The sequence below is a fragment of the Coregonus clupeaformis genome, unplaced genomic scaffold (genome assembly GCF_020615455.1).
Source record: "Coregonus clupeaformis isolate EN_2021a unplaced genomic scaffold, ASM2061545v1 scaf0751, whole genome shotgun sequence".
Taxonomy (NCBI): Eukaryota; Metazoa; Chordata; class Actinopteri; order Salmoniformes; family Salmonidae; genus Coregonus; species Coregonus clupeaformis.
This window is the reverse complement of record NW_025534206.1, coordinates 222,718-250,480: the sequence shown is the minus strand read 5'-3', so window position 1 is coordinate 250,480 and position 27,763 is coordinate 222,718. Positions and strand designations below refer to the sequence as shown.

Genomic DNA, 27,763 nt, shown 5'->3' with positions numbered 1-27,763 from the left:
ACAGACAGACAGACAGACAGACAGACAGACAGACAGACAGACAGACAGACAGACAGACAGACAGACAGACAGACAGACAGACAGACAGACAGACAGACAGACAGACAGACAGACGTAGTTATATATGAGTGTTGACTCTAGTGGGGTTAATATCAGTGGGATTGGAATTGACACCACCTGCGGTGAATACATGAAGTGTTATTTGAATCAGAGTGGAATCAACACCACCTGGTGTTAATTACCGTTACCTCTCTCAGAGTGAAAAGACATGGGGCCTAATTATCATATTTCCCAGCATGTTTTGTTGCAGGTTGCTTTTTTTTAATAGTTTGTTTTAATATCTATGTTTCTGCATGCACATTAATTCATTATTTGATCTTATACTACACAAAGATAAATGACATAAATGTTTCTAAACTAATCCAATCTGTAGGTGGTTGAATTTATTTCACCCATTGAGATGGTTGTTCCAGTTTAGATGGGTTTAGGTAGTTTCATTTATCTTCCCTACCTTGGCAGTCATTCTAACTGCAGATTGCAAGTGATTAAAAGTTCCAATTGTCTGATATCCTAACTCCGGCTGGATTCCAACAGGAATTCTATAACACTTTGCAAGCCGGCATAATGTGACTTGCTGATGTGGCCTGCAAACCAGGAGTTTCAGGTCACTGTGTTAAGGTAAAACTAGGCTGTTGAAGTATGGTATTGTGAAACAAAGTAATGCATTGTCATTACATTTGTATGATGACATATTGACTTAGGCACTCACTTGGTGAAGGCTACAGGACTGAAAGCCATCAAATGCAACAATCATGTCTCTGTCACTAGCAAACACAGTCACTAGCAAACACAGTCACTAGCAAACACAGTCACTAGCAAACACAGTCCTAGCAAACACAGTCACTAGCAAACACAGTCACAGCAAACACAGTCACTAGCAAACACAGTCACTAGCAAACACAGTCACTAGCAAACACAGTCACAGGTGGTACCGACACCTATAAAATTCACTCAAAAGGCACCCTGGGAAATAAATATGCAAATGTGGGCTTTACACCTTACGATGTTAATACAACATCCCAAAAGGAGTTACTGTAACACTGCAGGTGTTAATTCCCTAACACTGAGTAGTAGCATCAGCTCTAATAAGGGGTTAATTTAAGTCGGAATTTGCAACACTCATGGTGTTAGAGACCTATCACTCTGGGGGGTTTAGTTTATCAACACTTTGAAAAGTGTTAGTTTAACACTATTTGAGATGGTCACTTAATGTGTTACATTTAACACTGTGGGTGTTCAAATTCCGATTGCAAATTTGCTGTGATCACACCGATGAGGCGAGTGTCGCTAAATGATGTCATATCCGCTCTGCAGGTGCCTGTACATCACTGATGTTTGACCACCCGGTTCTGTTCCGCTGCCACAGACTTTCACACCTCACATTCAGTCACGAGCAGCTGTTGTTACCAGTCCCGCGCTGCCCACATGGCTTGCGCGTTCTGAGCGGTGGTGTATGTGATGACTGGTCTGGCATGGATCTACCTTCGCTCTCTTTCTCTGGAGTCTTGGTATTTAAACACCAGGCATTTTACCGTTATTTAACCGGCAGAACCACCAGTCATCCTCTACCCTGATTGAGCGACGCGTGAAACATACAGGGAGAGAGGACAAGCGAGGGTGACCCGTTTGCGGGCAGAATGCGGCCGCTGTCGGTGGTGCTGAATCCGCTGCTGTTTCTATTGACTTTCGACTACTGCCCTTCTGTGGTGAGTTGAGTTTCATCTGCAATACACTGTGCTATACTTCAGGGAAAAATTAGGAGTTAGATTAAATGAGTTATTAGTTATTGGTTAGATTAAAACAACTGCATAATTATACTTTTAGGCAGATAGACTGATGTGATTTGAAGTTCGTATTAAAATGTGTGGTGTTGGAATGATATATGTGGGTCGGGCAGGTGTGATGTAGTTGATGTTTGTGTGATGTTGTCGTTTGTATGTTTTGTATTGTTAAAAATAAATAAAAATTCTTACAAAAAAATGATATTGAGAAGCCAAATATAAGCTTGAATCTGAGCGAATGGAGCTGAGCGAATGGAGAAACTTGATTTATTGTTCAAAACATCTGACAGCTATAGTGACAGCTGACAGCTACAGCTCTCTCTCTCTCTCTCTCTCTCTCTCTCTCTGTCTCTGTCTCTCCCTCTCTCCTCTCTCTCTCTCTCTCTCTCTCTCTCTCTCTCTCTCTCTCTCGCATATATTTTGATCCTTGGATGTTGCCAGAGAAGTAACCCTCTGTTAATGGTGGGTTCAATTATCATAGACACAATGATACTGCCCTACTGGCTGTAAAAGAAAGACAAACGATCTGAGACATGGAAATGAGGTTTGAATAGTTGGCTTTTCATAGAGCAATTTATTTATACTAGCTTCATACTGAGACACGAAAATGTGGCCGATTTCTCTGGTGTGTATAATAGCCTAAACGTCCATGAACAAATGTTCTGTATATACTAGATGGTGTACAATAGATCATACTACACTAGATTGTCCTTTAGAAATGGAAATGAGGTACATTATTTTCACAGAGCAATATATACTTAGCTGAAATCGATAGATCTGTAGTACTTACCCTACAATACTATAGATATTAAACCACTATATTATAATTCTACTCCACTACAATATTATACTATCCTACCCAATAATACTACATATGCTATATACAAAACGCTATATATCCATTTTCAGAAATGTTGGTAAATTGGCTTTACATTTTTTTTAAGAACTTATGAAAGAGATTGATGTGTTTTTTTACAGCATCTAATCATGGCATGGGTTTGTTTGACATCGATCACTTGATGGTTTCATTTCAGTGAGACAAATAATCATGTTTTTTTTTCTTTTAAAACTCTATATATCCTCGTCCCTCTCAGAGAAATCAGTAATACTGTTAGGTTTTACACAGTGAAAAGAAATGTAACAAATAACTACATTTTTTTATGAAGAACTGTTCAAATTATACATTTGTGACATCAATATATATATTTTTTTAAATTAAAAATGAATCAATACAGTAATATGAGATCTCTATGTAAAACATTTACATTTGACATTTTAGTTATTTAGCAGATGCACTTATGCAGAGCGACTTACAGTTAGTGCATTCATCTTAAGATAGCTAGACGAGACTTCGGTCACCAGCTAGACGGGGCTTCCGGGTTAAGCGAGCAGTATTTCAAGAAGCAGTGCGGCTTGGCAGGGGTCGTGTTTCAGAGGACGCATGGCTCTCGACCTTCGCCTCTCCCGAGTCCGTAGGGGAGTTGCAGCGATGGGACAAGACTGTAACTACCAATCAGATATCTCGAAATTGGGGAGAAAACTGGGGTAAAAAGTACCCCCCCAAAACATTATAATTTAGTCATTTAGCAGACGCTCTTATCCAGAGCGACTTACAGTTAGTTATATATATATATATTTTTTTTCATATATGAAAGACCCAGCCACACTGATTGTCATGCTGAAAGACCCAGCCAAGTTTCATCTTCAACGCCCTTGCTGATGGAAGGAGGTTTTCACTCAAAATCTCACGATACATGGCCCCATTCATTCTTTCCTTTACACGGATCAGTCGTCCTGGTCCCTTTGCAGAAAAACAGCCCCAAAGCATGATGTTTCCACCCCCATGCTTCACAGTAGGTATGGTGTTCTTTGGATGCAACTCAGCATTCTTTGTTCTCCAAACACGACGAGTTGAGTTTTTACCAAAAAGTTCTAAGTTTCATCTGACCATATGACATTCTCCCAATCCTCTTCTGGATTATCCAAATGCACTCTAGCAAACTTCAGACGGGCCTGGACATGTACTGGCTTAAGCAGGGGGACACGTCTGGCACTGCAGGATTTGAGTCCCTGGCGGCATAGTGTGTTACTGATGGTAGGCTTTGTTACTTTGGTCCCAGCTCTCTGCAGGTCATTCACTAGTTCCCCCCGTGTGGTTCTGGGATTTTTGCTCACCATTCTTGTGATCATTTTGACCCCACGGGGTGAGATCTTGCGTGGAGCCCCAGATCGAGGGACATTATCAGTGGTCTTGTATGTCTTCCATTTCCTAATAATTGCTCCCACAGTTGATTTTTCAAACCAAGCTGCTTACCTATTGCAGATTCAGTCTTCCCAGCCTGGTGCAGGTCTACAATTTTGTTTCTGGTGTCCTTTGACAGCTCTTTGGTCTTGGCCATAGTGGAGTCTGGAGTGTGATTGTTTGAGGTTGTGGACAGGTGTCTTTTATACTGATAACAAGTTCAAACAGGTGCCATTAATACAGGTAACGAGTGGAGGACAGAGGAGCCTCTTAAAGAAGAAGTTACAGGTCTGTGAGAGCCAGAAATCTTGCTTGTTTGTAGGTGACCAAATACTTATTTTCCACCATAATTTGCAAATAAATTCATTAAAAATCCTACAATGTAATTTACTGGATTTTTTTCTCTCAATTTGTCTATCATAGTTGACGTGTACTCATGATGAAAATTACAGGCCTCTCATCTTTTTAAGTGGGAGAACTTGCACAATTGGTGGCTGACTAAATACTTTTTTTTCCCCACTGTATCACAGTCAAATATACAGGATACAAACATTCCATTCCAGCTAAACAATGAATATATGTTCATACACACCTAAAATCTATCAATTAAAAATATGAGAACAGTAATATTTTACACACACATGAAGGTGCCTATAAGCAATCATTTCTGGTGAAGAAACACAAATATGACAAATTGGTGGATGTAGCTTTTTGGAAATAAACTTCATATATTAGACCATATTTTACTACATTACTTTGTCCCTTTAAATGACCTTCCTGTGGTGATGTGTATTGAAGTAATTTAAGCTTTGATAATGACTCTTATTTTCAGGATCATTTAAATTAAAGGGAAGCAGATTGGTCCATCAAGTCATTTAGACAGTGGGGAGATGGTCGATTAGCTAGCCTGCCCACTGCCCTGCCCACTGCCCTGCCCACTGCCCTGCCCACTGCCCTGCCCACTGCCTGGCTATCTATCAGCCTACACACTGCCTGGCTGTCTATTAGCCTATACCCTATTCCCTATATAGTCCGTGAGAGCCCTATGTGCCCTGGTCAAAAGTAGTGCACTAGAAAATGAATAAGGTGCCATTTGGGATGCAGGCCATGTCTGTGTGCCCGTCTCTTCATTTTATAATGTTACTCTCTTAGCCACGACAGCCGAGACATCTCTTTGGGGTAATTGAAACTTCTGTAGAGAATTAATGTTGTGTGATTATTCATGGCACACAGACAGGCAGACAGGCAGACAGGCAGACAGGCAGACAGGCAGACAGGCAGACAGGCAGGCAGGCAGGCAGACAGGCAGACAGGCAGACAGGCAGACAGGCAGACAGGCAGACAGGCAGACAGGCCAGTGGCAGGACAGATTAGCATCCTGGGTCTGAGAGGCTAAATAAACGAACGGGTGCTGAAGTCAGACTAACTGAGCAGAACAGAAGCAGAGCAGCTGCTGCTGGGCAACGTGACAGAGCAGAACCATAGAACTAGAATGAATAGAACATAGAAATTGAATCATCAGATTCATTAGAATCTTTAGAATCGTTAGTATTTCATTCTTATTCTATGGACTGGAACTTTGGTCATTGTAATTTATGAGCAGAACTTTCCATTCATCAGAACATAAAGCATTGTCATGGAGGGTGTAGTTAGTGGCAGCATGTCAGTCCATCCGGCTTGGATCTGGTACAGCTGGATGGGAATGTGGAGGGATGCGGAGAGATGTGTGTGTGTCAGGAAGGAGATAAGATAGCCAGAAGGATGTATGTCACACAAGGAGGAAGAGATCCCATTTTGGTGACACACCCAATTCCTCCTCTTCCATCGATCAATAAACGTGATTCAATTGGATTCAATTCATCCATAGAGCCTGGAGGATCTGGCCTCCAATTGAGCTTTCTAAACCACACTGAAAATAACGGAGTTTTTTTTTTTCTAAGGCCATTTGGTACTGAGATCCAGATTTCACTGCCTGCCAAGAGACTAACTCACTGAGTCACGACTGAAGCGGCCTCACAACTAACTGAACTTTCCTCTATTGTCTCCATTCAATCTGAACGTCCTCTCATATCTGTGAACTTGACAGCGACAAATAGAGATGAAAAATGTCTTTGCCCATCAGATGGTCATACTTTGACTGATCCTTCAAAGCTTCTGTAGCTGAAATGGAGTGTGGAGAGAGACAAAGGGTTTGGACATAACCTTAAAATAATCTTAGACATAACCATAACCGTACAGATACAGTTTGTATGGCCACATGCTTGGACTCTTGCATCAGGTATTTATTGTTAGGAGGAATATCCATCAGAGACTGTTGCGGATTATCCCATGTTTAATATCAAGTTTACTGTCAAAGTACCTATCCAAGACGGCCCCCCATGTCGCCTGACAGCTCAGGTGACAGGTCAGGTGACAGGTCAGGTGGTTACCAGCTGACCATATTAAAGATTGCCACCACACACACTCACCACACCAAACAATTCATTGTGCATGGTTACATGTACAGGTCAGATTATCGGATAGTCAGATTATTGGATAGTCAGATTAATATAATAGTTAGTTTAAAACGTTTACATGCTTTGCAAGAAGAACGATTTCCCTAATAATCCTGTTTACATGGAAACATCTGAAATCAGGCTACTCAAATCACATTTTATTTGTCACGTGCGCCGAATACAACAGGTGTAGACCTTACAGTGAAATGCTTACTTACAAGCCCTTAACCAACAATGAAGTTTTAAGAAAAATAAGTGTTAAGTAAAAAATGTATAAGTAAAAATAAAAAAAGAAGAAAAATAAAAAAATGACTAATAACTAAAGAGCAGCAGTCAAATAAAATAACAGTAGAGAGTCAATATACAGGCTATATACAGGGGGGACCGGTACAGAGTCAATATACAGGCTATATACAGCTATATACAGGGGGACCGGTACAGAGTCAATATACAGGCTATATACAGGGGGTACCGGTACAGAGTCAATATACAGGCTATATACAGGGGGACCGGTACAGAGTCAATATACAGGCTATATACAGCTATATACAGGGGGGACCGGTACAGAGTCAATATACAGGCTATATACAGCTATATATTGGGGGACCGGTACAGAGTCAATATACAGGCTATATACAGGGGCGACCGTACAGAGTCAATATACAGGCTATATACAGCTATATACAGGGGGACCGGTACAGAGTCAATATACAGGCTATATACAGCTATATACAGGGGGGACCGGTACAGAGTCAATATACAGGCTATATACAGCTATATACAGGGGGGAACGGTACAGAGTCAATATACAGGCTATATACAGAGGGGACCGGTACAGAGTCAATATACAGGCTATATACAGGGGGTACCGGTACAGAGTCAATATACAGGCTATATACAGGGGGGACCGGTACAGAGTCAATATACAGGCTATATACAGGGGGGACCGGTACAGAGTCAATGTGCAGGGGCACTGGTTAGTCGAGGTAATTGAGGTAATATGTACATGTGGGTAGAGTTAAAGTGACTATGCATAGATAATAAACAGATGGGACTTTTGATAAATGCAGAAAATCGCCCAATCAAAATAAATGTTCTACCACAGTGACCATGTTATTTTTTGCCAATACTTGTTTATTCTTAATAAGTTCTTATGAGTTCTATGTTCCTAATAATTTGAAAGATTGCTCAGAAAACCAGGTGTTTTAATTGGCTAATGCTTATTTAGATGATGACCTGACAATATGCAGAGTAAGGCGGTTACATGATTATTGCCATACTCGGCCCACTGCCATAATCACTTTCATTTCCAATGTGTTAGTGTGATTGTAAATAAACTCATTGTCTGGCAGCCATCATCCCAGTACACTCCAGCATGCGTCATTGAATGAAGTGAGTTCTCGATCTGAATATCTGATGTTTTGCAGTTCCTTACTTATCAGATGTGTTTGAACCTTACTTTTGATGCATTACTGCCCTATTCTTTGGATGTTGATACTTTTCCTTTAGCATTTAGCATATTGTTCATTCAAGTACTGCTGCCTACCTCTTTGTTGAAGAGTTATGTGAGATGTTATATTGCTTTAGCATTTAGCCTTTAGCCTATTGGCCACTTAAATTACTGCCATTTCAGTTAGCTACTTTTAGCACTTTGTGGTATCGTTGAACTGTGTCGCCGGGGTAACTGGAGCCTGATGGACGATGATGTCGGATATGATAACTGCCACTTGTTTCCTGTTGTTCTCAGAACCATTCTATAACTTCAATGACGATTGACCTGCCTAAATAAAACCCATCAAAATGATCAAAGAGAAACCTAGACCATTTCTTACAGAGACCATTTTATTGTGAAATGAACTCACTTGAACATGTGTGCGCGCCACCGTGTGTGTGTGTGTGTGTGTGTGTGTGTGTGTGTGTGTGTGTGTGTGTGTGTGTGTGAGTGTGAGTGTGAGTGTGTGTGTGTGTGTGCGTGTGCGAGTGCGTGTGCGAGTGTGTGTGTGTGTGTGTGTGTGTGTGTGTGATGTGTGTGTGTGTGTGTGTGTGTGTGTGTAGACAGTCAGGCCGAAGGAGGGTTGGAAGGTGTACAGCTCGGCCCAGGATGCAGATGGCAGGTGTATCTGTACGGTGGTGGCTCCTGAACAGAACCTCTGCTCCAGAGACGCCAAGGGAAGACAGATCCTCCAGCTAATGGAGAAGGTACTGGACACACACACACTGATACACACACACACACACACTGATACACACACACACACTGTAGCTCAGTTGGTAGAGCATGGCGCTTGCAACGCCAATGTTGTGGGTTCGATTCCCACGGGGGGCCTATATTATAAAAAATATATATATATATATATAAAAAAACATGTATGCACTCACTAACTGTAAGTCGCTCTGGATAAGAGCGTCTGCTAAATGACTAAAATGTAAAATGTACTGATACACACACACACACACACACACACACACACACACACACACACACACATACACACACACACTGATACAAAACAGATAGACTGATACTGATACACATACACTGACACACACACACACACACACACACATTGATACACACACACTGATATACACACACACTAATACACACACACACACACACTGATACACACACACTGATACACACACACTGATACACACACACTAATACACACACTGATACACACACACTAATACACACACACTGATACACACACACTAATACACACACACTGATACACACACACTAATACACACACACTGATACACACACACTGATACACACACACTGATACACACATACTGATACACACACACACACACTGATACACACACACTGATATACACACACACTAATACACACACTGATACACACACACTGATACACACACACTGATACACACACACTAATACACACACACTGATACACACACACTGATACACACTAATACACACACACTGATACACACACACTAATACACACACACTGATACACACTCACTGATACACACACACTGATACACACATACTGATACACACACACACACTGATACACACACACTGATATACACACACACTAATACACACACTGATACACACACACTGATACACACACACTAATACACACACACTGATACACACACACACTGATACAAACACACTGATACACACACAATGACACACACACACTGATACACACAAACACACACTCATTATGAACCAACTTCATTAGCATTATTCATCTATGATGATAATGTATGAAACATGTATTTTATCTGTAGAGCGCACCAGGGTAGTGAGTCTAGGTAATTCACTGTGGTCCAGTGTGGTAAAGTTAACACTAATGTACAAGCATCCCTTAGGGGAGTTTCAACCGGGCCATTTCAGGATCCCACCATTGGGGTCAGAGGAGCACGGATAATATAACCCTGCCTGAGTCCCAAATGGCACCCTAGTCCCTATATAGTGCACTACTTTAGACATAGGGCTTTTGAAAGGTGCCATTTTGGGATGCACATACAGAGTTTGAATGCGATGCCACCTTGCGGGTGGAAACACAGTGGTGATAGAGGAATCGTTGTAACTGTTGGCTGCTCTTGGTTTCAGATACCCATTCCACACCAACTGATGAGCTATGGGATATTTCAATGAGCCAGTACTCTTTACTTGACTTTTATAATATATTTGGATTTGTTTAACACTTCTTTGGTTACTACATGATTCCATATGTGTTATTTCATAGTTTTGATGTCTTCACTATTATTCTACAATGTAGAAAATAGTAAAAATAAAGAAAAACCCTTGAATGAGTAGGTGTGTTCAAACTTTTGACCGGGAGTGTATGTAAGATGTTGAAGAAAATAAAATAGATACGATTATATAAAGTGATCTATAACGGCGCATTGGTCTGCGATGCTTTATCCTAGAAACAAGCTGTAAAATACCCGGGAAAGACGTGACTCAAATCAAATCAAATCAAATTTTATTGGTCACATGCGCCGAATACAACAGGTGCAGACATTACAGTGAAATGCTTACTTAGAAAGAAAGACGTGACTCCGATGCGTATGGGGATATCACGATGCCGCCCCTCATCTCTGATTCTCTGCCGCTCTGCAATATCAACCCATAGGCTATTCAGTGTCTCAATCAAATGATCCATAGCCTATAGGCCAGGGGTACTGAAGTACTATTTGAGAAGGTCCGGTCACACAAATGTCCTAGGTGGCAAAGGTCCAGATGGATCATGTAATTTATCGGCGTAGTAATAAACCCCAACACCAAACTGTTCACACCCCTCTTGTTGGCGGAGAGAAAATGTTGTAGTTTTAAAGCTACTTTCCCGCAATTCTACATATTTTGCATGGGGGGGGCAGATATCTTTTTTTCTGTTTTAAAGCTAATTTCCTGCAATTCTACGCATTCTTCCATGTCTTATGTGTGTTTATATGATACCGGGGTCGAAGCCCGACCAAAAAAAACACACATAAATTCAAATAAAAAACATAATGTTTTTGGGACCTGTGGTCCATATTGACCACGTTCTGGGTCCGGATCCGGTAGGCTATGAAGTGCATGCTCGGAGAAGCACAGAGCAAAGTTATATTTCAAGGAAAATGTACTTCCTTCCTGAGTCTTTTGCGCTGCTGGGATGGTGTAAATAAAAACTAGGCTGCATTACAAACTGCTATGGATGTTCCAACCCTGAGCCCCTGACCTGCTCTACTCTTGCTGATCAAAAACGTTTTTGTGTGCTGCTTAACCAATGGCTGTGCTGTGTAGGGCCACGATGGCAGTTCAGGAGGAGAGTCAAAGGTTAGGCCTAATCCAAAAATTCACTATCTTGTGCATGGACTAGCCTATGGCCTATGTTCTGTTTAGTTTGAGAAGGAGAGCGTTAAAGATGAGAAGGAGGACTGGAGGTCAACTTTGATAGCTTTCTACAACTATAATTGCATTTATTAAAAACAATGTTTCTTGCCCATGATGTATTTATTCGAGTTATTGTCCTCAAAATAAGCCCGAGTCTAGTAACTTACATTTTGGCGCTGAAACTTGAAGCAGCAGCCGGGGCACAATCAATCAGAAATGGACAGCTCATGGTGCTGAAAGTAGGCAAATTCGTGTAGGCATAATTCATTTCAACCGTCTTCATTTTAATTAGACTTACTGACAACAAGAGGGCTGTGTGTTGGATCCTATTTCTTCCTATTTAAGAAATAAGAGGTAGGCCTTCCTGTTTGACAGAGAAAATGAGGCTATAGGCTGCCATATCCATAGATTTGTCGGTCAATTCCTCCACCCACTATTTAAATAGCCTACCTCCGTGTCAGTGAAGGGCTGTTAAATTCAAACCAGGACTCGGATTAAGGGGGTATGAGAGGGTATGCCATAGGCCTACCTTTTATTAAAGAAAATGGCAAAAAGGTCTACCCCCTTGTTAGTTTAAGATTTTAAAGAAAAGAAAACGGATATGATTATATCAAGTGATCTATAACAGCGCGTTGGTCCGCGATGCTTTATCCTAGAAACAAGCTGTAAAATACCCGGGAAAGACGTGACTCCGATGCATATGGGGATATCATTTTGTTTCTTTGATAGTCAGAGGTTGACTTTGCTTGGGAAGTAATCTAATTCTGTCACTATCATTTGATTAAGCTATTCACTTTATGTACTATTTGAAGATGCTTAAACCTAGACAGCTTTTAGGGAAACACTTGTGACCTTCTCTGGGTTAAACCACGGAAGAAGAGTAGCCAGCAGTTAAAGCTTACATTTTTCTGCGTCAGTAGGCCTACTCTGTCTGGGGTGGAGAGGTAGGCCTAACTTTTGAAAGTACCATGCTGAGATTCCTAATGACGTCTCAGATTTATCTTGGCCAGGACGCTCTTGAAAAAGAGATTTCAAATCTCAATGAGCCCTTCCTGGTTAAATAAAAAAATATAAAATAAAAATGTAATTATTGCAAACCGGGACAGTTTCGTTGCAACCAAGACACACCGATTTGGCATTGGAGAAACATAAGATGAACACATAGGCCTATCTCTCTGTCCATTCTTAGCCTGTAATTTCGGTAATTTGTGTGGTATAAAAAAAGATTCCTCTAATATGTAAAATAAGGTAGAATTGCATGAAATTATTATAAAAGTTATTTTTTTCTCGGATGATAGATTCATACAATGCTTTTGCTATAAAGTAGATATTCCCACCCCTACTCTTGTCCACGGTGGTCTGCGAGCCCACAACCTTCTGGCCCGCAGCCCTGAGGGCTATAATATTTTTTGGCCCTGCAATGCGTACAGGACGAAGAACAGTTTCTAAAACGGCATATCTAAGAAGTGAGGGTAAACGGTAGACGTGTTCTCTGCTATCCACTTTGTTTAAATTATTTTTTTGTGTTATAGGAGAGGGTTTAGGTAAAATATATTTTGGCCATATAACCCTTTTTATAAATAATGTTCCCAAACTTGATGGAAAAATACAAAAGTACTACAGAGGTTTGATCCTGTGGAGGGACAGATTCCTCATTCTCTTCATCTATGGTGCAGAACATCTATTGTCTTCTTCTCTTGTCCCCTAGGTCCAGAACATGTCCCAGTCCATTGAGGTACTGAACCTGCGGACCCAGAGAGACTTCCAGTACATCATGAGGATGGAGGGCCAGTTCAAAGGGCTAAGGTCAAAGTTCAGACAGGTAGAGGCCGACAGGAAGACACAGGTCAACAGAAACTTTCAGGTGTGAAAAATACACATTTGTTTCTGGTTGTTATACGGTTCTGACCTCGCTTTAACCAGAACATGACCTTATTATATGGTATTTTATCAGAACATGACCTTATAACGTCTTTAACCAGAACATTACATTATAGTAATTTAGCAGACGCTCTTATCCAGAACGACATAGAGGAGCAATTAGGGTTAAGTGCCTTGCTCAAGGGCACATCGACACCAATGTGCTTACCCACTAGGCTACCTTGCCGCTAAGCTACATTATAAAGTCTTTAACCAGAACATGACCTTATTATAACGTCTTTAACCAGAACATTACCTTAATATAACGTCTTTAACCAGAATTGCATTAACTTCAACCAAATCGAAACTGAACTGACCTGAATCAAACTAAACCATGTGTATCCTCCCCTTCCTCCAGGAGTTGAAGGGTAAGATGGAGGCCCTGCAGCCTCTGATCCGGGTGTTGGAACAGTACAAGACAGACGCCCAGCTCATCACCCAGTTTAAACAGGAGATCAGGAACCTCTCCATGGTGCTCACAGCCATCCGGGAGGAGATAGGAGCCTATGACTCTGAGGAACTACAACAGAGGGTCCTGAATCTGGAGAGCAGGCTACGCAACTGCATGAGCAAACTCAGTGAGTTACATACACACACACACACACACGCATGTAGGCACCTGCACACACACACAAATCAAATCAAATGTTATTTGTCACATGCGCCGAATACAACAGGTGTAGACCTTACCGTTAAACGCTTACTTACAAGCCCTTAACCAACAATGCAGAGTTAAAAAGTAAGAACAATTTGCTAAATTAAAAAAGTAAATAGTAACACAATAAAATAACAATAACGAGGCTATATACAAGGAGTAGCGGTACCAAGTCAATGTGCAGGGGTACGAGGTAGTTGAGGTAATAACAAGGCCATATACAAGGAGTAGCGGTACCAAGTCAATGTGCAGGGGTACGAGGGAGTTGAGGTAGTATCTACATACTGTATGTACACACACAGGTAGGAACTGGAGAGCAGACTATGCAACTGGAGGAGCAAACTCAGGGAGTTACACACAGACACCATTGTACCCATAACAATGGAAATATACAGTATTATAGAAATATGGAGTACATATCATAGAAATATAAAGTATTTTAGAAATATACAGTACATATCATATAAATATACAGTACATATCATAGAAATATACAGTACATATTAATAAATATACAGTACATATCATATAAATATACAGTACATATTAATAAATATACAGTACATATCATATAAATATACAGTACATATCATAGAAATATACAGTACATACAGTGCCTTCAGAAAGTATTCACACCCCTTGACTTTTTCCACATTTTGTTGTTACAGCCTGAATTAAATATTGATTTAAATAGAGATTTTTTTTTGTCACTGGCCTACACACAAAACCCCATAATGTCAAAGTGGAATTATGTTTGTTTTTTTCATGTTTACCAATTAATAAAAAACGAAATGCTGAAATGTCTTGAGTCAATAAGTATTCAACCCCTTTGTTATGAAAAGCCTAAATAAGTTCAGGAGTAAACATTTGATTAACAATTCACATAAGTTGCATGGACTCACTCTGTGTGCAATAATAGTGTTTAACATGATTTTTGAATGACTACCTCATATCTGTACCCCACAAATACAATTACCTGTAAGGTCCCTCAGTCGAGCAGTGAATTTCAAACACAGAGTCAACCACAAAGACCGGAGGTTTTCCAATGCCTTGCAAAGAAGGGCACCTATTGGTAAATGGGTAAAAAAATAAAAAAAATAAAAAAAGCAGACATTGAATATCCCTTTGAGCATAGTGAAGTTATTAATTACACTTTGGATGGTGTATCAATACACCCAGTCACTACAAAGATACAGGCGTCCTTCCTAACTCAGTTGCCGGAGAGGAAGGAAACCGCTCAGGGAATTCACCATGGGGCCAATGGTGACTTTAAAACAGTTACAGAGTTTAATGGCTGTGATAAGAGAATTGAGGATGGACCAACAAAATTCTAGTTACTCCACAATACAAACCTAAATGACAGTGAAAAGAAGGAAGCCTGTACAGATTTTTTTTTTTACAAAACATGGATCCTGTTTGCAACAAGGCACTAAAGTAATACTGCAAAAAATGTGTCAAAGCAATAAACTTTTTGTCCTGAATAAAAAAAAGTTGTGTTTGTGGCAAATTCAATATAACACATTACTGAGTACCACTCTCCATATTTTCGAGCATAGTGGTGTCTGCATCATGTTATGGGTATGCTTGTAATCGTTAAGGACTGGGGAGTTTTTCAGCATAAAAAATAAATGCAGTGGAGGCAAAATCTCAGAGGAAAACCTGGTTGTCTGCTTTCCACCAGACACTGGGAGATTAATTCACTTTTCAGTAGGACAATAACCTAAAACACAAGACCAAATCTACACTGGAGTTGCTTACCAAGAAGACAGTGAATGTTCCCGAGTGGCCTAGTTACGGTTTTGACTTAAATATGCTTTACAATACATGGCAAGACTTGAAAATGACTGTCTAGCAATGATCAACAACCAACTTCACAGAGGTTGAAGAATTTTTAAAAGAATATTGTGCCAATATTGTACAATCCAGGTGTGCAAAACTCTGAGACTTGCCCAGAAAGACTCAAATAAAATAAAATAGTATTTGTCACATGCGCTGAATACAACAGGTGTAGACCTTACTGTGAAATGCTTACTTACAAGCCCTTAACCAACAATGCAGTTCAAGAGTTAAGAATATATTTACTAAATAAACTAAAGTAAAAAAATCAAATCAAAAAGTAACACAAGAAAATTACAGAACAATAACGAGGCTATATACAGGGGGTACCGGTACCGAGTCAATATGCAGGGGTACAGGTTAGTCGAGGTAATTTGTAAAGTGACTATGTATAGATAATAAACAGTGAGTAGCAGCAGTGTAAAAACAATGTATTTGATTAATTGTTCAGCAGTCTTATGGCTTGGGGGTAGAAGCTGTTAAGGAGCTTGCCGTGCGATAGCAGAGAGAACAGTCTATGACTTGGGTGACTGGAGTCTTTGACAATTTCTTGGGCCTTCCTCTGGCAATGCCTAGTAAATAGGTCCTGGATGGCAGGAAGCTGGGCCCCAGTGATGTAGTGGGCCGTACGCACTACCCTTTGTAGCGCCTTACTGTCAGATGCCGAGCAGTTGCCATACCAGGCGGTGATGCAACCGGGTCAGGATGCTCTCGATGGTGCAGCTGTATAACTTTTTGAGGATCTGGGGAACAATGTCAAATTTTTTCAGTCTCCTGAGGGGGAAAAAGGTGTTGTCGTGCCGTCTTCACAACTGTCTTGGTGTGTTTGGACCATTATAGTTCGTTGGTGATGTGGACACCAAGGAACTTGAAACTCTCGACCCGCTCCACTACAGCACGTCAATGTTAATTGGGGCCTGATCTGCTCCTTTGTCTTGCTCACATTGAGGGAGAGGTTGTTGTCCTGGCACCACACTGCCAGGTCTCTGACCTCCTCCCTATAGGCTGTCTCATCATTGTCGGTGATCAGGCCTACCACTGTTGTGTCGTCAGCAAACTTAACACAGTTGTGGTTGAACAGGGAGTACAGGAGGGCACTAAGCACGGACCCCTGAGGGGCCCCAGTGTTGAGGATCAGCGTGGCAGATATGTTGTTACCTACCCTTAGCACCTGGGGGCGGCCCGTCAGGAAGTCCAGGTTCCAGTTGCAGAGGGAGGTGTTTAGTCCCAGGGTCCTTAGCTTAGTGATGAGCTTTGTGGGCACTATGGTGTTGAACCCTGAGCTGTAGTCAATGAACAGCATTCTCACATAGGTGTTCCTTTGTCCACGTGGGAAAGGGCAGTGTGGAGTGCGATTGAGATTGCTTCATCTGTGGATCTGTTGGGGCGGTATGCGAATTGGAGTGGGTCTAGGGCAGGGTTATTCAATTCCGGTCCTGGAGGGCCGAAACACCTCTGTTTTTCATCCTCTCCTTCTAATCAGGGGCTAATTCAGACCTGGGACACCAGGTGAGTGCAATTAACTACCAGGTAGAAATAAAAAACAGAAGTGTTTCGGCCCTCCAGGACCGGAATTGAAGAACCCTGGTCTAGGGTTTCCGGCATGATGGTGTTGATGTGAGCCATGACCAGCCTTTCAAAGCACTTCATGGCTACCGAGGTGAGTGCTACAGGGCGGTAATCATTTAGGCAGGTTACCTTCACTTTTTCAGAGCTGTAATCGCTACCAAAGGTGATTCTAACATGTATTGACTCAGTGGTGTGAATACTTATGTAAATGAGATATTTCTGCATTTTATTTTCAATGAATTTGCACACATTAAAAAAAAATGTTTTCAATTTGTCATTGTGGGGAGATGGGTGATAAAATATATATTTAATCAATTTTGAATTCAGGCTGTAACACAACATGTGGAATACTTTCTGAAGGCACTGATACTGTTAAAATTAGTTATACTACTACTACTACTACTACTACTACTACTACTACTACTACTACTACTACTACTACTACTACTACTACTAAACTACTATTACTACCACTATTATTACTACTACTACTACTACCACCATTACTACTACTACTACTACTACTACTACTACTACTACTACTACTACTACCACTACTACTACTACTACTACTACTACTACTAAACTACTACTACTACTACTACCACCATTACTACTACTACCACTACTAATACCACTACAACTACAACTACTACTACTACTACTACTACTACTACTACTACTACTACTACTACTACTACTACTACTACTACTACTACTACTACTACCACCACTACTACTACTACTACTACTGCTACTACTACTACTACTACTACTACTACTACTACTACTACTACTACTACTACTACTACTACTACTACTACCACTACTACTACCACTACTACTACTACTACTACTACTACTACCACTACTACTACTACTACTACTACTACTACTACTACTACTACTACTACTACCACCACTATTACTACTACTACTACTATTACTACTACTCCTACTACTACCACCACCACCACCATTACTACTACTACTACTACTACTACTACTACTCCTACTACTACCTCTACAACTATTACTATTACTACTACTACTACCACTACACTACTACTATCACTACCACTACTACTACCACTACTACTACCACTACTAGCACTACTACTTCTACTACTACTACTACTACTACTACTACTACTACTACTACTACTACTACCACTACTACTACTACCACTACTACTACTACTACTAAACTACTACTACTACTACTACTACTACTACTACTACTACTACCATTACTACTACTACCACTACTACTACTACTACTACTACTACTACTACTACTACTACTACTACTACCACTACTACTACTACTACTAGCACTACTAATACTACTACTACTACTACTACTACTACTACTACTACTACTACTACTACTACTACTACTACTACTACTAAACTACTACTACTACCACTACTACTACTACTACCACCATTACTGATACTACCACTACTACCACTACCACTACTACTACTACCACCACCACTACCACTTCTACTACTACTATTACTACTACTACTACTACTACTACTACCACTACTACTACTACTACTACTACCACTACTATTACTACCACCACTACCACTACTACCACTACTACTACCACTACTACTACTACCACCACCACTACCACTTCTACCACTACTACTACTACTACTACTACTACTACTACCACCACTACTACTACTACTACTACTACTACCACTACTATTACTACCACCACTACCACTACAACCACTACTACTACCACTACTACTACTACTACCACTTCTACTATTACTACTACTACTACTACCACCACTACCACTACTACCACTACTACCACTACTACTACTACTACTACTAAACTACTACTACTACCACTACTATTACTACCACAGTGTCCCTCCCAGACATAGTACACAAAAAGGTGTTTATCCTCAGAGCCTAGTGTCTATGCTCCCACATTCTAGTTCCAGCTGTCACCGTCCCTGTAGACACTACAAGGGGACATTTTTTCCTAGTTGGCTATACCCAGTTCCCAATCGATAAATTAACCAGATGCTATAAATCCTCAATCAATCAAATAAATGTAGGAACCTAGAGTAAAACGCCATGCACTTGTATGACTCTTAAATGATATGGTTTCAGATCAATAAAGCAAGTTTATTCAAAATTCCAGAAACGGGCGTAATCAAGCATTTATGATAAGCAAATAAATCGTCAATACGATACCTCCAGCATCCTTGTCTAACTCCCCCGTTAGACTACCAATGTTTATCTATGACGATTTCATGAGAAGCACCACATTTACAAGAAGAAACGGTCTCGTACCTCTACAACTATAAAGCAGCCTTTGTCTCCTCCCTCAGGATGATCAGTCCCTCAGTTGTTGATGAAACTCTTAACAGCAAATTAAAGACTATCAATAAGGTAACCTTAAGGATTCCTTCTAGAACTTTACTTTAACACTCTGTTATAAAAATCGAAATATAATAAATATCAAAGTGTGTATATATAAGCTAAAAAATATACAGCAATCTTCTTCTTCGGGTAACAGGTTCTTCTAACAAGTCAAAACGATGCCAACAAAAAATTCCACCATCTTTTATATCCAAATCCTTACCCCAGTGAGGCATTTTTGGTTATCACTTACACCCCTGCAGTTATCACTCCTCCCTTTATCTAAACCAAACCTTCCTCATGCCCCAGGCTTAGGCGAGTCGGGACGCAACTGGCCTCCGACCGTTTCTGCTAAAAAATATCACAGAACTAAGCCTACTATTCTGACAACGAGGAGAAGAAGAAAAAAAACAGGGTGCCATTTGGGACTCAGGCCTAGTAACATAGTAACAGATCTGGGTGGAGTGTTCCATTGGTTAAATGACTCAAATGTAAATGTTAGAGTCAATAAACTGTTAAGAGCTAGCACAGTCAAGGGAAATATATATATATATATATATATATACCTGAGTACTGTGGGTTGTGGGGTGTGTGTTGTTTGTGTGGTGTGTGTTGTTTGTGTGGTGTGTGTTGTTTGTGTGGTGTGTGTTGTGTGCGTGAACAGCCTGCGGTAAACTGATGAAGATCACTGGACCCGTGACAGTGAAGACCTCTGGGACACGGTTTGGAGCCTGGATGACAGATCCACAGGCTTCCCCTACAAACAATAGGGTAAGGGGAGGTAGGGATGGGGGAGGGAGGGAGGGAGGGAGGGAGGGAGGGAGGGAGGGATGAGGGTGCATATCTGTGTTTTTGACTACAGCAAGTGTGACCAATCAGCTAATCTTCCTCCTGAGAGCTAATCATCCTCCTGAGAATTACTGATAGACACCACATCCTATTAGTCAGAACCTTGAATCAGGTGTGTTTAGAGCAGGGCTGGAGCAAAAGCCTCCTACACCCAGTAACTATCCAGGAGGAGGGGCTGCAGCATACTCCACAGTCTGGTGATGGAAAGGACAGACAGCCAGAATATCATTTTAGACTTCCCCAAATAGTTTGTAGCTATGTTCTACCTTACCTACTGTGTGCTTTATTCTGACTAATGTACAGTTGAAGTCGGATGTTTACATACACCTTAGCCAAATACATTTAAACTCAGTTTTTCACAATTCCTGACAATTAATCCTAGTAAAAATTCCCTGTTTTAGGTCAGTTAGGAACAACACTTTATTCTAAGAATGTGAAACGTCAGAATAATAGTAGAGAGAATTATTTATTTCAGCGTTTATTTCTTTCGTCACATTCCCAGTGGGTCAGAAGTTTACATACACTCAATTAGTATTTGGTAGCATTGCCTTTAAATTGTTTAACTTGGGTCAAATGTTTCGGGTAGCCTTCAACAAGCTTCCCACAATAAATTGGGTGAATTTTGGCCCATTCCTCCTGACAGAGCTGGTGTAACTGAGTCAGGATTGTAGGCCTCCTTGCTCGCACACGCTTTTTCAGTTCTGCCCACAAATGTTCTATAGGATTGAGGTCAGGGCTTTGTGATGGCCACTCCAATACCTTGACTTTGTTGTCCTTAAGCCATTTTGCTTTAACTTCCTGACTGATGTCTTGAGATGTTGCTTCAATATATCCACATAATTTTCCTTCCTCATGATGCCATCTATTTTGTGAAGTGCACCAGTCCCTCCTGCAGCAAAGCACCCCCACAGCATGATGCTGACACCCCCGTGCTTCATGGTTGGGATGGTGTTCTTCGGCTTGCAAGCCTTTCCCTTTTTCCTCCAAACATAACGATGGTCATTATGGCCAAACAGTTCTATTTTTGTTTCATCAGACCAGAGGACATTTCTCCAAAAAGTACGATCTTTGTCCCCATGTGCAGTTTCAAACCATAGTCTGGCTTTTTTATGCTGGTTTTGGAGCAGTGGCTTTCAGGTTATGTCGATATAGGACTCGTTTTACTGTGGATATAGATACTTTTGTACCTGTTTCCTCCAGCATCTTCACAAGGTCCTTTGCTGTTGTTCTGGGATTGATTTGCACTTTCCACACCAAAGTATGTTCATCTCTAGAAGACAGAACGCGTCTCCTTCCTGAGCAGTATGACGGCTGCGTGGTCCCATGGTGTTTATACTTGTGTACTATTGTTTGTACAGATGAACGTGGTACCATCAGGCATTTGGAAATTGCTCCCAAGGATGAACCAGACTTGTGGAGGTCTACAATCTCAGAGGTCTTGGCTGATTTCTTTTGATTTTCCCATGATGTTAAGCAAAGAGACACTGAGTTTGAAGGTAGGCCTTGAAATACATCCACAGGTACACCTTCAATTGACTTAAATGATGTCAATTAGCCTATCAGAAGATTCTAAAGCCATGACATCACTTTCTGGAATTTTCCAAGCTGTTTAAAGGCACAGTCAACTTAGTGTATGTGAACTTCTGACCCACTGGAATTGTGATACAGTGAATTATAAGTGAAATAATCTGTCTGTAAATGCACAGAGTAGATGTCCTAACCGACTTGCCAAAACTATAATTTGTTAACAAGAAATTTGTGGAGTGATTGAAAAACGAGTTTTAATGACTCCAACCTAAGTGTATGTAAACTTCCGACTTCAACTGTACATAGAAGGTAGACCTTTAAATTGTTAATGTCCTTGTGCTATTTTGTTCTAACCCAGGTCTGGTACATGGATAGCTACAACAACAACAAGATAGTCAAAGAGTACAAGTCCATAGCAGACTTTGTGTCCGGGGCCGGGTCTCGAACCTACAACCTGCCGTTCAAGTGGGCCGGGACCAACCACGTGGTGTACAACGGCTCTCTTTACTACAACAAGGTCCAGAGCAACATCATGGTGCGCTACCACTTCGAGACGGGCCGCGTGGTGACCCAGAGAGGCCTGGAGAACGCCGGCTTCCACAACGTCTACCCTTACACCTGGGGAGGCTTCTCCGACATAGACCTCATGGCCGACGAGCTGGGCCTGTGGGCCGTCTACGCCACCAATCAGAACGCCGGAAACATCGTCATCAGCCAGCTCCACCCGGAGACGCTACAAATCCTCGGAACCTGGAACACGGAATATTCCAAACGGAACGCGGGGGAGTCCTTTATGATCTGCGGAACACTCTACATCACTAACTCTCACCTGACTGGTGCTAAGGTCTACTATTCATACTCCACCAAGACCTCCAGCTATGAGTACACAGACATCCCCTTCCACAACCAGTACTTCCACATGTCCATGCTGGACTACAACGCCAGGGACCGGGCTCTGTACGGCTGGAACAACGGACACCAGGTTCTGTTCAACGTCACGTTGTTCCACATCATCAAGACAGAGGATGATTCCTGAGAAGGAAAAACTCAGAGGAACTCAGAGGAACCCACTGGAACACTGACTAACATTCCTCGTGTTCCGGTGTTCCGTCAGTCATTGTGGGAGTTCTATTGTTGGGTCTCTGCATTTTATTTGTGCTCTCTTCTTTTGCCAATCCATCTTCCGCTCTATTGCTTTCTTTTCGAATTCCTAATGCAAGGCTTAACATTGATAGTTGCCTGGATGCCCAGGGTTACCGAAGACTTTGGTCTCCAAACTCTGAAAAACTGGAAAAAGTCTCAGCACACTTCCTGTCGATTGCAAATTTATTTTAATAGTAATTTGGCCTCCAAACATCAATTGACTCCCAATGTCATGACAAACTCATAACCTTCTCTGGTAGTTCTACATAGCAACCCCATTTCAAAACAAGCATCTGGCCCTCTAATGGTGAAATTGTGCCCTGAGAGCCTTCTGTCTTCGGTTCTCTTATTTACTGTGTGTAACTCTCTTTGTTCACAACCCTTCATTTGGACTGTGTTCCTCTCCTCTCAGCTGCTCTACACTGGACCCTGTAAGTCTGAGAACATGAGAGATTTAGTGTAGGGTTAGTCAATTTGAATTCAAGCCAGTCAATTCAGGAAGTAAACTGAAATTCCTATTCAATAATTGAAAAAAAGGCCATCTACTCTCAATGATTTCTCAATAAACTGAAAAGGTTTAAATGTTTTTTGAATTTTACATTTAAAACACTTCCTGAATTGACTGACTTCAATTCCAATTGACCCCAACCCTGATTGGATGGGTTTGGGTAGCATGCCTCTGATTGGGTGGGCTTGGGTAACATGCCTCTCTGTACAGTAGCTTTTAAATCCATAGCAACAGTTTCAATAGGAGTATGCCTTATTCAGTCTGTTCTGTAAGCCCTTAGGATAGCAGGTGTCCTGAATGTCTAGCTGTCCCCATAGCATCTATAACTGGTGTCCTGAATGTCTAGCTGTCCCCATAGCATCTATAACAGGTGTCCTGAATGTCTAGCTGTCCCCATAGCATCTATACCTCTATATGGCTTGCATCCCAAAATGTCACCCTAGAGCTCTGGTCAAAAGTAATGCATCGTATAGGGAATAGGGTGCTATTAGAGACGCAGCCTATGGTTATCCTGATAGCATCTATAACTCTGTCTGTGGCCTCTCTGTCAACAACCATTTCACTCTCTCCCATTGTGACACACATCATTATTACTGTTGTAGTATACTGCATAGCAGGGTGTCAAACTCATTCCATGGAGGGCCTAGTGTCTGTGTCCTTTCAATTAAGACCAGGTGAGGGGAGTTAGTGACCTTATTTCATCAATCAAAGAGAAGGGAGGAGTGAAAACCCGCAGACATAGTACCTGGATGAACAGGAAAACATTCATTTACATAAATCATTAGTATTACATTATGAATATAAAGTTATTGTTTTTGATTAAGTTATGTAGCTAGAGTATTGATTTGCTGACAATATTGGTTTGTGTTTTTGTTTTTTAAACGCTACGGCACTATATACACCATTGTATCTTTATTTTGTAACTTGATGGTGTCACGTCTCCTCCCGTTGCTCCCCTCCGGCGCTCTGATTCGCCGGTCTACTGAGCCACCGGTCTGAGCGCACCACCTCGGCAAACACAGGAATGGAAACCCAACGCACCCTAATCACCTCCAGCGCACCTGCACCTCATCATCTCATCACCACCACTATTTAGCCCTGGACTGTTCAGTGTTGTGTTGTGTGTGATTGTTAGCGTCGTGTCGTTTACTTGCTCTTTGTTATTCTCTTTCTCATTGTTAAGTAAACTTTTACCTTGTTGATTCCCGCGTCTGCGTCCTGCCTCTTCGTATCCTCAGTACTCGTCACAGATTTACACACCTCTCACGTAAATGGATGCAGCAGGTAATCCTCGTGGAGTTTCCCAGCACCTCGACCAGCAGTAGCTTGCCCAGTTGAACGCCTCTATGCAGGAAGTGCTCTAAACTCTGCATAATCTTCCCAGCGCTCCGGTTACACCTCAGGGAGCGGCGAGTGCACCCAGTCCACCTGTTCCCGTGCTATCACCAACTTCTGAGGGACCCCTCGCCCTACCGGAGCGCTATGACGGTAAAAACTGCTAAATGTAGCGGCTTCCTGTTACAGGTTTCACTTTATCTGGTGCGTCAGCCTTGGGCATATTCAAGCCAGGATAGCGCTGGTGATTTCGCTACATAAAGGAAAGGCGCTGGATTGGGCCACGGCAGTCTGGGAAGGAGGTGAGGCCGTGGCGCTTCCCTACTCCACCTTCCTCGCTCGGTTCAGGGCGGTGTTAGATCATCCCACGGAGGGAAAGGACGGGGGTGAACGTCTCCTCCAGCTACAACAGGGGGAGGGGCCCGCGTCCGAGTACGCTCTGAGCTTCCGCACGGTGGCGGCGTCTTCTGGCTGGAATGAGCGCGCTCTGCGCACGACCTTCAGGAGAGGCTTACGGGAGGACATCAAAAAGGAACTTGCATGTCGGGACGATGAGATGGACCTTGATACCCTCATCACCACGTCCATCCGTCTTGATGACATGTTGAGAGAGACAGACGGCGTTCCCAACACCTCCCGGAACCTCGACGCTCACCTCATCTGAGCTATGGAAGCCGCCCTGCCTCCGAGTCCTCACCGATGGAGGTGGGAAGCACCCCCTACACCACCAAGGACCACAGATCTCCTGGCGGCTCCCAATCTAGGCGGTATGACTCCCGTCACCGCTTTGTGAGTGTTACCTCATCTCCTATCACAAAACCATTGTTTTTAGTTCCCATAACGGTGACTGGTTATTCCTTCTCTTCCATTTCCACCGCAATGATAGATTCCGGATCAGCGGGGAACCTTTATAGATAGGGAGCTGGTCTCTGAATGGGGGTTGCCCACCGTGCCATTGCCTTCTCCGCTACACGTCACCTCGCTGGACAATAAACCACCTGGATCAGGCACCATTACGCAACGTCACTCTCCCCATCACCATCACCACGAGAAGCTGTCATTCCACATCGTCACGTCACCCCTTCACCGGATCGTCTTGATATTGCCCTGGCTCAGACTACACAACCCCACCTTCAATTGGATCACCAAGAGGATCCCAGCCTGGTCCCCCTCGTGCCGGAAGACCTGCCTGCCGGTGGTTTGCTGTTCCACGTCAGGGGAGAGTCCGGAGTCCACCCTCCAGCCCAACATTCCACGTGAGTACGCAGATCTCTCCGATGTCTTCTCTTCATTAAAAGCTATGTGTCTCCCTCCTCACAGGCCCTGGGACTGCTGGAGGCCAAACTCCCCCCAAAGAGTCGCATTTACTCCCTTTCCACCCTGAAACAGGGGTTCATCATACGCTCTACCTCTCCTGCCTCCGCCAGCTTCTTCTTCGTGGCCAAAAAAGAGGGAGGACTGAGGCTGTGCATTGACTACAGGGGGCTGAATGCAGTCACCACCAAGTACCGAATTCCACCAACAGGCCATCTCCTTCATGGGATACAGGATCAGCCCTGTACTGTCACGTCTCCTCCCGTTGCTCCCTTCCGGCGCTCTGATTCGCCGGTCTACTGAGCCACCGGTCTGAGCGCACCACCTCGGCAAACACAGGAATGGAAACCCAACGCACCCTAATCACCTCCAGCGCACCTGCACCTCATCATCTCATCACCACCCCTATTTAGCCCTGGACTGTTCTGTATGATGTTGTGTGTGATTGTTAGCGTCGTGTCGTTTACTTGCTCTTTGTTATTCTCTTTCTCATTGTTTAGTAAACTTTTACCTTGTTGATTCCTGCCTCTTCGTCCTGCCTCTTCGTATCCTCAGTACTCGTCACAGATTTACACACCTCTCACGTAAATGGATGCAGCAGGTAATCCTCGTGGAGTTTCCCAGCACCTCGACGAGCACCAGCAGCAGCTTGCCCAGTTGAACGCCTCTATGCAGGAAGTGCTCCAAAATAATTGATTGTCTGTGATATATGCTATTATATTATGTTAATGATCTCTATTAGAACGAACTGAAGCCTTTCTAACCAGAAGAAAATAAATTGAGTAAGAGTAAATTAGCTACCATGGTGATTATGATCCTATCAGGTCTGACCTGAGTATGGTGTCTGCCTTTCTGCCTGCCTGCCTGTCTGTCTGCCTGACTGCCTGTCTGTCTGTCCAGGGCTGTAGGGACTAATCTATCTGTGTGTGTGTGTGTGTGTAGATGACCCCCACACCAACGCACCCTGACCTGCTCCAGGGTGAAGTTTCCCCTAGGCACAGGTCTAGGATCAGCTTCCCCTCCCCCCCAATCCTAACCTTTACCATTAGTGCGGGAAATGCAAAACCTGACCCAAGATCAGCGCCTGGCCTGGCCTGGATGGCTGACAGGATGCAGGATGAAGTGACGCTTCAGGTCAAATCAACGTTGAATTTAAAATATAACATCTGGATGAGGAGGGGACAGAAGACAGAGGGGGAGGAGGAAGAAGAGGAGGAGGAGGAAGAGGGGACCAGACTTGGAAAATGAGAAAATGTATAACG

General features: G+C 42.4%; 1 protein-coding gene across 1 annotated transcript; it reads left to right on the top strand.

Moving 5' to 3' along the window:
• The first annotated feature begins 8,639 nt into the window (after positions 1–8,639).
• On the top strand, positions 8,640–24,794 carry LOC121534740 (noelin-3-like). The gene is made up of 5 exons (XM_041841319.1): positions 8,640–8,777; positions 13,156–13,311; positions 13,726–13,945; positions 20,490–20,596; positions 22,560–24,794. Exons 1-5 carry the CDS (start codon positions 8,769–8,771, stop codon positions 23,235–23,237), a joined length of 1,170 nt encoding a protein of 389 aa, XP_041697253.1. The 5' UTR covers positions 8,640–8,768; the 3' UTR covers positions 23,238–24,794.
• Positions 24,795–27,763: the final 2,969 nt, after the last annotated feature.

What these genes read in the sequence shown, in the direction of transcription:
- LOC121534740 (XM_041841319.1), top strand. An exon ending in AGGTCAACAGAAACTTTCAG is followed by an intron (nt 13,312 to 13,725) that starts GTGTGAAAAATA and finishes CCCTTCCTCCAG; the next exon opens with GAGTTGAAGGGTAAGATGGA. An exon ending in CAACTGCATGAGCAAACTCA is followed by an intron (nt 13,946 to 20,489) that starts GTGAGTTACATA and finishes GTGCGTGAACAG; the next exon opens with CCTGCGGTAAACTGATGAAG.